The following is an 11,772-nucleotide window of genomic DNA, read 5'->3' as shown; positions in this document are numbered from 1 at the left end:
TCAGGACCGGCTGAGTGTAGTGGGAGGGTGATGGGAGCAAACCAATAAAAACCATGGTGAGCGTTTTGGTTGACACCTTGTAATGTCGTCATTGAGCCCCTTTATATACAGAGATAAGAGTATGTAAGGCTGGTCATACAAATATGTTTTATGTTCTATTGTTGACCCTATAGTGTATGACCACCAATGAGATTATAAAGTTATTCTACTGTCAGCAAGAGTTCATTTAGGCCCGTTTTTTTAACACAAATCCATGCAACATAAAATCAAAATAGATTTATTTGAAAATATTACAATTTGATCAACTTGTACAGTATAAGCCCTTGTTTTTCTGATGATTGACATTCTTCCATGAACAATTAAAAATACAGTCTGATTACAGGCATGGGGTCCATTCTGATGTTCGGTTTGCAGTTCAAGAGCAGTTTGCCATCCGTCTGAACCCATGTGGGAGTACGGGAGAACGCCGTCACAGAGACATCGGCCTCAGACCGAGTTCTAAAGAGAGACACTTGTGGGACAAGCAAAGGAGTACTTTGGAGATGACGATCAGAGCACTGATGGATGAGTTGAGCGTGTTCAACTAAACACTGGGGGATTCAAACACCAGACCCCCCCCACCGGCTGAGAGATGAACACAGACACTTTAAATGTCTTCCATGGCAGTAAACAACAAACTGATATAGCCTTTGATGACCTTTGACCTCATGGTGATGCAACATATTAGAAAAACAAAACGGTCAAAAACCACACATGACACAATACTCAACTTCTCCCTCTCACCTCCACCCTAACTCTCCCCCCCCCACCCTATCTCCCTCCTCCCCCCCTTCCTTCCAGTAGTATTTCACAGTCAAGCGGTTGGGTGGTTCCTAGTGCCCTGATTGGCCGTCCTAGGAGAAGGTGGCGGTCAGGATGGCTTCCTGCTGCTGCTGGTGAATCGCCCCGATGCCCACCGCGGGGGCGGGGAGAGCCGGCCGGCTGACCAATCGGAGCTGAGATGAGGGAGTGACGGACAGAAAGGAAGGGAGAGTAAAGATTAGCAGGGATGAGATTACATAAACGACAGAAGTTGAATTTATTCAGTGCGTTTAGAAAGATGAGCGCAACTATTGTAGCATACCGCCCCCTAATGGCAGGCATCTCATGCTACATGCTTCTCTAACTTTAAGTATTCATGCATCATGGTAAATGGTGAACGGACTGCATTTATCTTACGCTTTTCTAACCGGTGGCCACTCAAAGTGCTTTACAATGCTGCCTAACATTCACCCATTCATGCACACATTCACACACCGACGGCGGAGTCAGCCATGCAAGGCGACAGCCAGCTCGTCGGGAGCAGTCAAGGGTGAGGCGTCCTGCTCAGGGACACCTCGACACTCGAACTAGCAACCTTCCGGTCAGCAGCCAACCCGCTCTACCTCCTGAGCCACATGCCGACCTTGTTATGTATTTACGTATACACAGTTTCTAATATTTTTGATACCCTAACGTCTCTCTACACCCTGACACTACTGAATAATGGTGGGTATGTGATACTGAACAGCAGCTCCAGAAAAACTAAGCATTGCGTAGCATCTTATCCTAGCTATCTCTGTTGTATACGGGGAATGGGTTAACCTAGTGATTGTTAGTGATTGCCACTTGTTTCTATGAACATCCTTACTGTACCGACAGCGATATATTGTTGTTTCTCTGTCTTCTGACACATGTACTTATCGTAAGTCTCTCTGGATAAAAGTGTCTGTTGAACGCCCTGAATGTAAGTGTGGATGTAATCTCCTCAGACGTCAGAGATGAGCTCACCTTGCAGGCCAGCTGCCTCTCGAAGCGCGGGGCCACGAAGGGCCAGGGGCCCATGTTCTGAGGCTCCTCCTGGCTCCACACGAACTCTGGGGGAGCATCACAGTTCACGTTAACACCACCCCCTCTGCTGCACCACCCCCGACTCCCACCACCCGTCTGCTGCTACATCCGTCAGGTGTTTCCTGTCGCCGTCTCTCTGAGTGAGGGTGAACATGGCGCTCTGAACATCTGTTCTGCACGTCTGTTTTTTCCCACGGTGCAACAGTGCCGCCGTTAGACTGAACAGGAACAGGAAACCGTAGTGAGAGGGCCTCCTCTTCTGAGACAGCAACTCACTGAACATGGCTACCTAACCCAGGCTAGACTTCTGATTGGTCGGTCCTAACCCAGGCGAGACATCTGATGGGCCTGTCCTACTCACCGTGGAATCTATATTTATCAAATATATCAACTGTCAAATACAATGAAGTATTAAAATATCCGATTTTATTCTCTCTCTCTCTCTCTCTCTCTCTCTCTCTCTCTCTCTCTCTCTCTCTCTGTCCCTCTCTCTCTGTCCCTCTCTCTCTCTCTCTCTCTCTCTCTCTCTCTCTCTCTCTCTCTCTCCCTCTCTCTCTCTCCATTTCACTCCATGTCTCTCTCTGTCTCTTTCTCCCGCTCTCTCTCTCTCTCTGTCTCTCTCTCTCCCCCTCTCCCCCTCTCCCTCTCGCTCTCTCTCTCTCTCTCTTTCTCCCGCTCTCTGTCTCTTTCTCCCGCTCTCTCTCTCTCTCCCCCTCTCTCTCTCTCTCTCTCTCCCCCTCTCCCTCTCTCTCCCTCTCTCACCTGTGGCGTTGGTGTATCTCTGGAGCTCCGTCTGCAGGGCCTCCAGCGGGAAGGGGCACAGCTCCTCCACCCGGACCAGCGCCGTGCTCTGATTGGCTCCGAGCGCCTCCCTCTGCTTCAGCAGGGCGTAGTAGTGCTTCCCTGAGCACAGCACCACCTTGTGGACGCTGACGGGAACACACGCAGCGGGACACGTTACTAAACATGAGTTACCATGACGACGGGACATCGACGACCATGAGACCATCGATATCAGACACAGAGATGTCATGCATCAGACAGATAATAGGGGGTTTGATTTGGACCAGAATTCAATTTTGTTAAGTGGATAAAACGGAGATCAGCACAGAGGACGCATTCCAGTGTGACACTGCTGTAGTTGACTTCAAGCCTTTAAAGCCACACAAGTCGTTCTGGAAATCAGAGGGACACGGTTAGGAAGGTCTGGGGCCCACAGTACGTAGCTGAGCAGGCTGGAGGCCAGGCTCTAAACGCTCTAGTGGCCAAGCTCTAGGGGCCAAGATCTAGGGGCCAGGCTCTAGGGGCCAGGCTCTAGGGGCCAAGCTCTAGGGGCCAAGCTCTAGTGGCAAAGCTCTAGGGGCTGTTGAAGCCAGACTCCTAGGGGCCAGGCTCTAGGGGCCAAGCTCTAGGGGCCAAGCTCTAGGGGCCAGGCTCTAGGGGCCAGGCTCTAGGAGCCTGGCTCTAGGGGCCATGCTGAGGTCTCAGTACCTTTCAGGGGAGGCCGAGTCGTCGCCCAGCACGGGTCTGAAGGACGTCCCGGGACCCAGCTCCGCCAGGCTGGAGGTCGCCCCCTGGGGGAGGGAGGTCAAGGACACACACACACACACACACACACACACACACACACACACACACACACACACACACACACACACACACACACACACACACACACACACACACACACACACACACACACACACACACACACACATTAGCCGTTTTAAATCCTCTTAGCCTTAGCTCCTGTTTCCGAGCCTCTTAGCGGCGGCGCCGTACCGAGAAGCGGAGCAGCATCTTGGGGCCCGCCACGATCAGCGGCTTGCGGAAGTTGCGGACCATCTGGCGGCGCAGCAGGTGGAAGTACTGGGCGGGCGTGGTGGGGTGCACCACCGCCATGTTGACGTCGTCCCCGTCCACACCCTCCTCCGAGCTGTTGCACATCTGACGGAGGAGAAGGCGGGGCCGGTAAGAGAGGCTGGGGCTGGAGGTTGGAGTGGACCACGTTGGGCCTCTCTAACTGAGGGGTGGGTGGAGGGTGGAGGTGGCGCTGTATTTAAAGGTTGTGTTGGGGCTGGAGGTGCTGTATCTCAGGGTGTGTGTGGGGGGGAGGTGCTGCTGTGTCTCAGGGTGTGTTCGGGTGGAGGTGCTGCTGTGTCACAGGGCGTGTTCGGGTGGAGCAGACCTGCAGGAAGCGCTCCATGCGACAGGAGGAGTGCTCGGGGCCGGCCCCGTCGTAGCCGTGGGGCAGCAGGATCACCATCCCGCTCTGCAGCAGCCACTTGGCCTCGCCTGGGGGGGGGGGAAGGGTGGAGCACAGCGGGTCAGCAGGGTGGAGCACAGCAGAGCATCCTCCAGAGCTACGTCCAGAGCTACTTCCAGGGTTACGTCCAGAGCTACGTCCAGAGCTACGTCCAGAGCTACGTCCAGAGCTACTTTCAGAGCTATGTCCAGAGCTACGTCCAGAGCTACGTCCAGAGCTACGTCCAGAGCTACGTCCCACCCTACCCTCACCCTAACGGCTCCTGACGAGCTGGCTGTGGCCCTGCATGGATGACTCTGCCGCTGTGTGTGAATGTGCTTTGGGTGGCCACTGGTTAGAAAAGCGCCTGCTTACCGTTCACCATTTACTTGTGTGGTTTTATTTGTCCCATGCAGACGGTCTGGTTTACCTCCGGAGAGGAACGTGTCGAAGATGATCTGGGCCCCGTTGAAGAAGTCTCCGAACTGGGCCTCCCAGATGGGCAGCAGGCGCGGCTGGGCGATGCTCATACCGTACTCGAAGCCCAGCACCGCCTCCTCCGACAGGGGGCTGTTACACACCTACACACACACACACAAAGGGGGCTGTTACACACCTACACACACACAAAGGGGGCTGTTACACACCTACACACACACAGACAGGGGGCTGTTACACACCTACACTTATACACAACCTGATCTATGTCCTTAATAACAGTCTGTATATACTGGACTTCCAGGAGGAAGAAGTGTCCGTCTCCGTATGCATGTGCGTGCATGCGTGCATTTGTCTGTCTGTCTGTCTCTGTGTACACGTGCCCGTGCGTGTACTGGACCTCCAGGAAGAAGCAGTGTGCGTGCGTGCGTGCGTGTACTCGACCTCCAGGAGGAGGCAGTGTGTGTCTGTCTCTGTGTGCGTGCGTGTGTGACTTTCTCTGTGTGGGTGCGTCTGTCTCTGTCTGTGTGCGTGCATGCGTGTCTTTCCGTGTGTGTGTGTGTCTGTCTCTGTGTGTGTCTGCGTATGTGTGTGGGTACTGGACCTCCAGGAAGCCGGTCTGCTGGGGGCTGATGTGGTTGAGGGGGATGTGCATGTCGCTGGTGTCCTGACACACCATCATGGCGTGCCTCTGGCTGAAGGTCCCTCTGCCCACGTCCTGCCCGCTGATACGGATGTGGAAGCCTGGGGAGGAACGGCAGTACAACCAACCGAACAACAACAACTCATAGGACTCTACCAACAAAACAATCAATCCACTCATTCGTTGATTGACTCCTGAACTAATAAATCAATGTGTGCTGACGTGTGTATGTGGTGTCTGTGTGTGTGCGTGCGCGTGTGTGCTGTCTGTGTGTGTGTGTGTCTGTCTGGTAACGTACCCTGGCAGAGGAGAGAGCCAAAGGCCATGGCCTCCGCGGTGGACCAGTCCAGCTTGGTGCCGTCCTGGATCTTCTGCAGCCGAGCCTAAAACACCACAAAGTGAAAGACGTGCAAGGGGAGGTGGTTTAGATACAGTAACACAATAACCCCCCTGGACCCATGTGACCGACACACACACACACACACACACACACACACACACACACACACACACACACACACACACACACACACACACACACACACACACACACACACACACACACACACACACACACACAGGGGTGAAGGGTGACTGGGGGTACCTGAACGTGGGTCTTCCCCAGGTGCGTGTGCAGTGCGATGTGCTCCGGGACCTCCACCGACTTGGCCCCCACGTACTGCAGCAGGGGGGCGGGGACCCCGGTGTCCCAGGAGGAGACGCGGGCCCCGGGCTCCTCCAGGCCCCCCCAGCGGCCCTGCAGGTTGGAGGGGGCGGGGCTGTACTGCGGCGTGGCGGCCAGCTTGTCGTTGAGCAGGGCGTAGTGCGCCGACTTGATCTCCGCCCGCTCCGCCTCCGTCATCAGGCCCTCAGAGATCAGCTGGTCCGAGTAGGAGTCCGGGACGCTCTGCCTGGAGCTGGGGGGCCGGGATGGGGGGGGGGGGCATCAGCTTTGGGTAGTTTAACTCACTCTCTAAAACACTGTTAACTTACTTACTGCCCCCCAGAGGCCGGCTGTCTACAGGCAGTTCTAAGTCAGTGGTCCGCAGTCTACATTCAGTTCTACATCACCCCCCTGCCCCCCAGCGGACTGACCGGATGATGCGGTACATGGAGGGGTTGGTGAAGGAGGGCTCGTCCAGCTCGTTGTGGCCCCACTGCCGGTAGCAGAGCAGGTCCAGGATCACGTCCCTCCTGAAGTGCCGCTGGTACTCCACGGCGAGCCGCGTAGCGCGCAGCACCTCCTCCGCACAGTCGCCGTTCACGTGGATCACCGCGCAGTCCACCATCTTACCTACCGGGAGATAAACACAGACGTCAGTTACATTAACATTTAGGGCGTTTAGAAGACACTGTCATCCAAAGCGACTTACAATAAGTACATTTGCCAGAAGTTTAGCTGTAGGGGCAGGACGGTTGGGTTATAAAGGTGTTTGACTCCCTTCCAAAAGGTTCTGGGTTCGAGACCCGAATCCAGAGTCTACCAAGACCTTCTCGAGATGCTTAACCATGATCTAAAGAGAAAAATACTTCTTTTAACTACTGTCGCTTTGAAGAAAAGCGTAGACTAAAAGACTACTCATACTACTCATACTACTAAGTAGTAGTAGTTGAAGAATCATTCAAATCTGATCCACCTTGACATGGATGTGTGTATCAAACTAATGTACATCTATCAAATGCATATGGAGGAGACAACAAGCAAAAGAAAGTGGGTTTAGATCCAGTAACATAATAATATAATAATCCCATACCAACATCAGAGCAGTACAGGGAGGACCTCCCCCGCTCAGACGGAGTGGTATAGCCCACTTGGTTGTTCACAATGAGGTGGATGCTCCCACCGACTCTGTAATGGGGGAGGCATGAGATGGTGAAGGTCTCTGGGACGATCCCCTGGCCGGGGAAGGACCCATCGCCATGGACCTGAGGGAAGGAAACGAGGACTTTATGAATTAAAGGGGTTGAGAGGTGGTCTGAAGACACTGACTTGGGTTAATTTGTTGATTTGAGACCAAACTCAAAAATACGCTGCTGGTAAAATGGCTAAAGCCATTTCGTAACTTGCCAAATGATAAACCAATTAAAATAGACTTTATCTCCAGTATCCTGTGGGTGATTTTAATTATAATTTCTTAACTAACGAGGCAAACACCAGACGCTGGGGTATAGATGGGCAACATGTAGTGATTCTTTCCAGTCCGATTGCTGCCGGTGCAATTACTCGGTGCAATCTGTAGGCGTCTAATGGTTCTACAACGCGTTGCCACTAGGCTATCCAATCACACAGCAGCTCAGGGCCTTTTAAACCACGCACATCACTTCTATCTTTCTCCACAAACAGCCGTCTTTCAAATCTTTCTTAAATAGAGACATATTTTTTTCGGCAAACAAACACAAAGAAAAACAGTCTCGAAGGCAATCAGCAGATCATCGTGATAAAATATTTCCCAGCGTGCTATCACGTAGCCGCGGCTAGCCGGGGGGAGGGGGGGGGGCTAGCGGTAGGCCGTACCTGCAGGCAGATGACACGGTCCCCCGGGCGGGCCCCGTCCTCCAGGGAGTAGTCGCCCTCCCCGCGGAGCTGCTGCCGCGCCCGGGCCTTGCCCTGCGTCACGGGGTTGACGGCCTCCAGGTGGGAGGGGTTGGGCAGCATGGTGACGTGCAGCGGCCGGGCCGCACCCAGCTCCAGGTGCACCGACGAGGTCAGGTGGGACAGCACGTCGCCGATGGAGGGCGAGCCCTCGGGGAACTCGCTCAGGCCCCGCATCTTTCGGAACATCAGCTGCCGAGAGAGAGGTTCGATGTTAGCTTTGCCGCGGAAATGTGAGGAAACGTTGGTTTTGGTTAAAGGGGGGGGGAGTGATGCCTGCACCTCTCTTTGTGTTTACATGAATCAGTAACAAATGACTGTGTTACCTAGTATATATTTTATCTATTGTGCTTAGCCGCGCTGTGTTCTTTTTGGAAAAAGTCTGCCGAGTCAGGATCGCTTTAACTCACTTTATCTGGTGAAGGTTTGGACTAGTCTCTATGAAGCAAAAGGAGGGGAATTGTATAGACACGTGTGGAGATACACTTAGTAGGGCATTCTGAAGGATGCGTTACCTGGAGCGTACTGGCCCCCTGGGCTATGTGTTGTGACTTATCTACTGGGCAGGCGTGGACTCAGTTATATGCTCTGATTGGCTAAGCATGGTGCTGAACTCCCGCCTCCTGGATACCCGCGTGTGTCTCTATGCTGCTCTTTTGTGGCCATGTGTTGGCCTTGCAACTTGGTTTGTGGCTATGTGCGGGAATTACACTTGTTTTTGTGGCCTTGAGCGTCTGGGTCTCTCGAACATCTTGACCGCTCGCATCTCTAGAATTGACACATGATGAATGGCCTCCTGTGTGAGCTGGACGCCTCCCTAGGCTCAGGATCCCTCCTTAGAGTGAGAAAGAAGCCTCTTTAATGGGCAAGGGCATATATGTGGCCTGTTGGTATGAATGTGTGATTTATGATACAGCCTATTGTAGCCCTGATGGCTGTTCTTGCACACCTTTACCCCCACTGTGTTGTGCACATTCTGCTGAACTGAAGCTATGTTTTTTGAGATTGTCTTTGTTGTGGATGATGCAGTGAAGTTTGTATTGTCTACTTCTGTGTATATTTTATGTGGTATGATGCAAGTTTGTAATGCAGTGACTGCAGCGCAGGATTAATTTTTTGACATTAAAGTATTCTTTATCTTTATCTTTAATCATACGATCGACACTCCCAAACCCCTCCCACTCACCCTAAACCCCTCCCACTCACCCTAAACCCCTCCCACTCACCCTAAACTCCTCCCACTCACCCTGAACTCCTCCCACTCACCCTGAACTCCTCCCACTTACCCTGAACTGCCTCACTCACCCTGAACTCCTCCCACTCACCCTGAACCCCTCTCACTCACTGCGAGGGAGTGAGTGAGAGAGTGAGTGTATGAACGAGTGGTTGAGAGAGTGAGAGAGCGTGAGTGCCTAAGGAAGAGTGCGAGTGAGAGAGTGAGGGGTCTGACCTCGGGGGGGCACTTCAGCAGTCCGGTGAGCAGGTTCAGACGCCCCCTGTGGGGCATCCCGATGATGACGTCGGTCACCCCGCTGTGGGCGGACTGGTGGAAGAGCTCGTCGAAGAATCCCATCATGCTCTCTGCCCCCTCGCCGCCGTACCGCTTCACCGTGGCGAACTTGGTGGCCAGGAAATGGTCGAACTCCTGCGATTTGGAGACGACGTAATGTTTGTGATATTGCTTTGTAACGTGGAGAAGATATTAGCGCATTGAGATAGTTTTCACAGTCCTGTTCCGTTACATTATCTTCATATCTGTCTTCGTCAGTCACACAGCAGTTCAGGGCCTTTTTAAATCACTTTTATCTTTCTTCACAATCTTTCAAATCATATATATGTTATTTTGTACATAAAGACAGAAATATTTTCGTTAAACGAACACAACACGGTAAACTATCGGAAATCTACCCATCTTGGAAATCTGTGATCACGATGATCTGCTGTCTCAATTGTGAGAGCGCTATGCGGTAAGCTATCCCGTAGCCCGGGCTAGAAGTGTTCAATTCAAACGCTTAACCTGTCACTCAAACCTGAGTGACAGGCCTCACCTGAGACTGTAGCATGATGGTGGCCAGCCGTCTCCTCTCCTCGGGGGAGAAGGTGTGCTGCCGGAGCTCCTCAAAGCGCTCGGCCATCCACTCTCTCTCCTCCAGCGTGCTGAGCTGGCTGGTCTCCACGGAGATGGGGCCGCAGTAGACCCCCTCCAGGTAGGAGACCACCTCCTCCGCCGAGGCCTGCTCCCGCCCAAAGTGACGCAGTCCTGAGGGAAGGTCGACATAGATTATACATACACAGTATATATATATATATATTATAATAATACAAATATGCATAACAATTCATCTTGTCAATGGTAAATGGACTACATTTATACAGCGCTTTTCTGACCAGTGGCCACTCAAAGGGCTTTACATTATTGCCTCCCTTTCACCCATTCATGCCCACATTCACACACCGACGGCGGTGTCGACCACACAAGGAGACAGCCAGCTCGTTGGGAGCAGTCAGGGTGAGGAGTCTTGCTTGAACTAGCAACATTCCGGTTACCAGCCAAACCGCTTGTAACCGGAATATATGATGTAATTTAAAGGGGGAGATACAGTATGATGTAGGAAGGCCTTGATAGAGATACATATGCTTATTATAAATTATAAATCATAATTTAGAACAAAATTCAAGGATGATATGCAATAATAATAATATATAAAAGTAAGATAGAACTGGAAAGTACTTTAAAATGGGTGAAGGAACAACAGAAGGAGGTGTAATGACTTTGTTTACCTGAGGTGTTGACCTGTCCTTGTAGCGTCCTGGTCAACAGCTCTATCTCTGGGACATTGTCTAACACGGGCTGCTGGGGTAGCAAGGGGTTAATTTTAGCTGCTTTGTGCCCATGTGCTCGATATGCTTCAACCAGTCGGGCCACACCATGATCTGAGGGGGTAGAATATAGAACAATAAATAAGTCAAACAGACAGAGTTTTATTAAGATGTCAGACATCTAAACACACACTCAAAGCATTGATTGGTGGGATGATGGTGGCCCGGTTACCTTGATGGGTCAACAAACTGCACACACTACACTGCTATAGTGTGGGATGTAATGTAGTGTAATTAGCCTACTGCTGATGGCCTCATTCCACAATAGTTACCACGACAACACCCCAATTTAGTTTTTAAATGACTGGTTCTGATTAGGAAACATTTGGTATAAGATGAATAACAACACATACTGTCACTGGAGAGCCCATAGCCATCCGAGAAAGAGAGGATGTCATGTCTTTAATGAACTTTATCCCGAGTTGAGGGGCCCCTATCATAAAGCGATGCCTCACTGACCTTGGTTCAGAGCAGACCCCGGACCCCTCTCAAGCTCCGCGTCCTGGGCCAGTCGTCTGGGCCGGTAGCCGTAGACCCCCTTATCAGTGTGGTAATAAAGTCCGACCGACTGCCGGCCGACGCTCAGGTAGGACCTCCTCATGCATGGCAGGTTCTTCAGTAAAAGTAGCGCAGACATGGTTCACAATCGGAGCTACGGTTCCCGGTGTCTGTGATCCCCGGCGCACACTACAGGACGGCGGCCATACTGGAGAGGTGTGGCGTGCGGTCCTGTGAAACCGGAGCCTGCAGCTACAGGACCGCAGTTCTAGGACCCTCGTGACACGAGTTTGTTTTGCCAAGGCAGGCGAATCATCAGATAATAACGCAATAATTCTTGAAAACGTGATCAAACCGTTTTTAATAGGTCCATGGATTAAACTCAACTGACATATGTATTAAAGTTAACCATACCTCCAAACATACCTCAGCCTAAACTTAACCATCTGTAACCCAATACCTAAACTTAACCATCTCTTATATCTGAACGTGACCATATATAACCTATGAATTAAAATTAACCGTAGGAGATTATACATTTATTGATGTAGACCTTGACCTTAAAAAAAAGGTAAAGGTTAATATTTTCCTTAGGAAACATTAACT

At 51.7% G+C, this 11,772-nt stretch overlaps 1 protein-coding gene across 1 annotated transcript; it reads right to left on the bottom strand.

The window, feature by feature from the left end:
* Positions 1–267: 267 nt before the first annotated feature.
* Positions 268–11,754, bottom strand: dhtkd1 (dehydrogenase E1 and transketolase domain containing 1). Its single transcript, XM_056598757.1, has 17 exons — positions 11,128–11,754; positions 10,570–10,722; positions 9,837–10,048; positions 9,239–9,433; positions 7,711–7,980; positions 6,950–7,121; positions 6,291–6,489; positions 5,800–6,112; positions 5,494–5,578; positions 5,157–5,296; positions 4,545–4,695; positions 4,058–4,164; positions 3,652–3,816; positions 3,361–3,443; positions 2,632–2,798; positions 1,810–1,895; positions 268–995 (listed from the first exon to the last, which is right to left on the bottom strand). The coding sequence occupies exons 1-17, from the start codon at positions 11,303–11,305 to the stop codon at positions 894–896; spliced, it is 2,778 nt and encodes a 925-aa protein (XP_056454732.1). The 5' UTR covers positions 11,306–11,754; the 3' UTR covers positions 268–893.
* Between the last annotated feature and the right edge of the window lie 18 nt (positions 11,755–11,772).

The sequence above is a fragment of the Gadus chalcogrammus genome, chromosome 9 (genome assembly GCF_026213295.1).
Source record: "Gadus chalcogrammus isolate NIFS_2021 chromosome 9, NIFS_Gcha_1.0, whole genome shotgun sequence".
NCBI lineage: Eukaryota > Metazoa > Chordata > Actinopteri > Gadiformes > Gadidae > Gadus > Gadus chalcogrammus.
Note: the sequence above shows the minus strand (reverse complement) of the source record. Positions and strands in the feature narration are given on the sequence as shown.

Bases quoted from the DNA above. Each gene is read 5' to 3' on its own strand.
- dhtkd1 (XM_056598757.1), bottom strand. From the start codon at position 11,305: ATGTCTGCGCTACTTTTACTGAAGAACCTGCCATGCATGAGGAGGTCC. The intron at 6,490-6,949 runs GTATGGGATTAT...ATCTCCCGGTAG, and splicing joins CCTGTACTGCTCTGATGTTG to GTAAGATGGTGGACTGCGCG. The intron at 3,817-4,057 runs GTCTGCTCCACC...CTCCTCCGTCAG, and splicing joins GCATGGAGCGCTTCCTGCAG to ATGTGCAACAGCTCGGAGGA.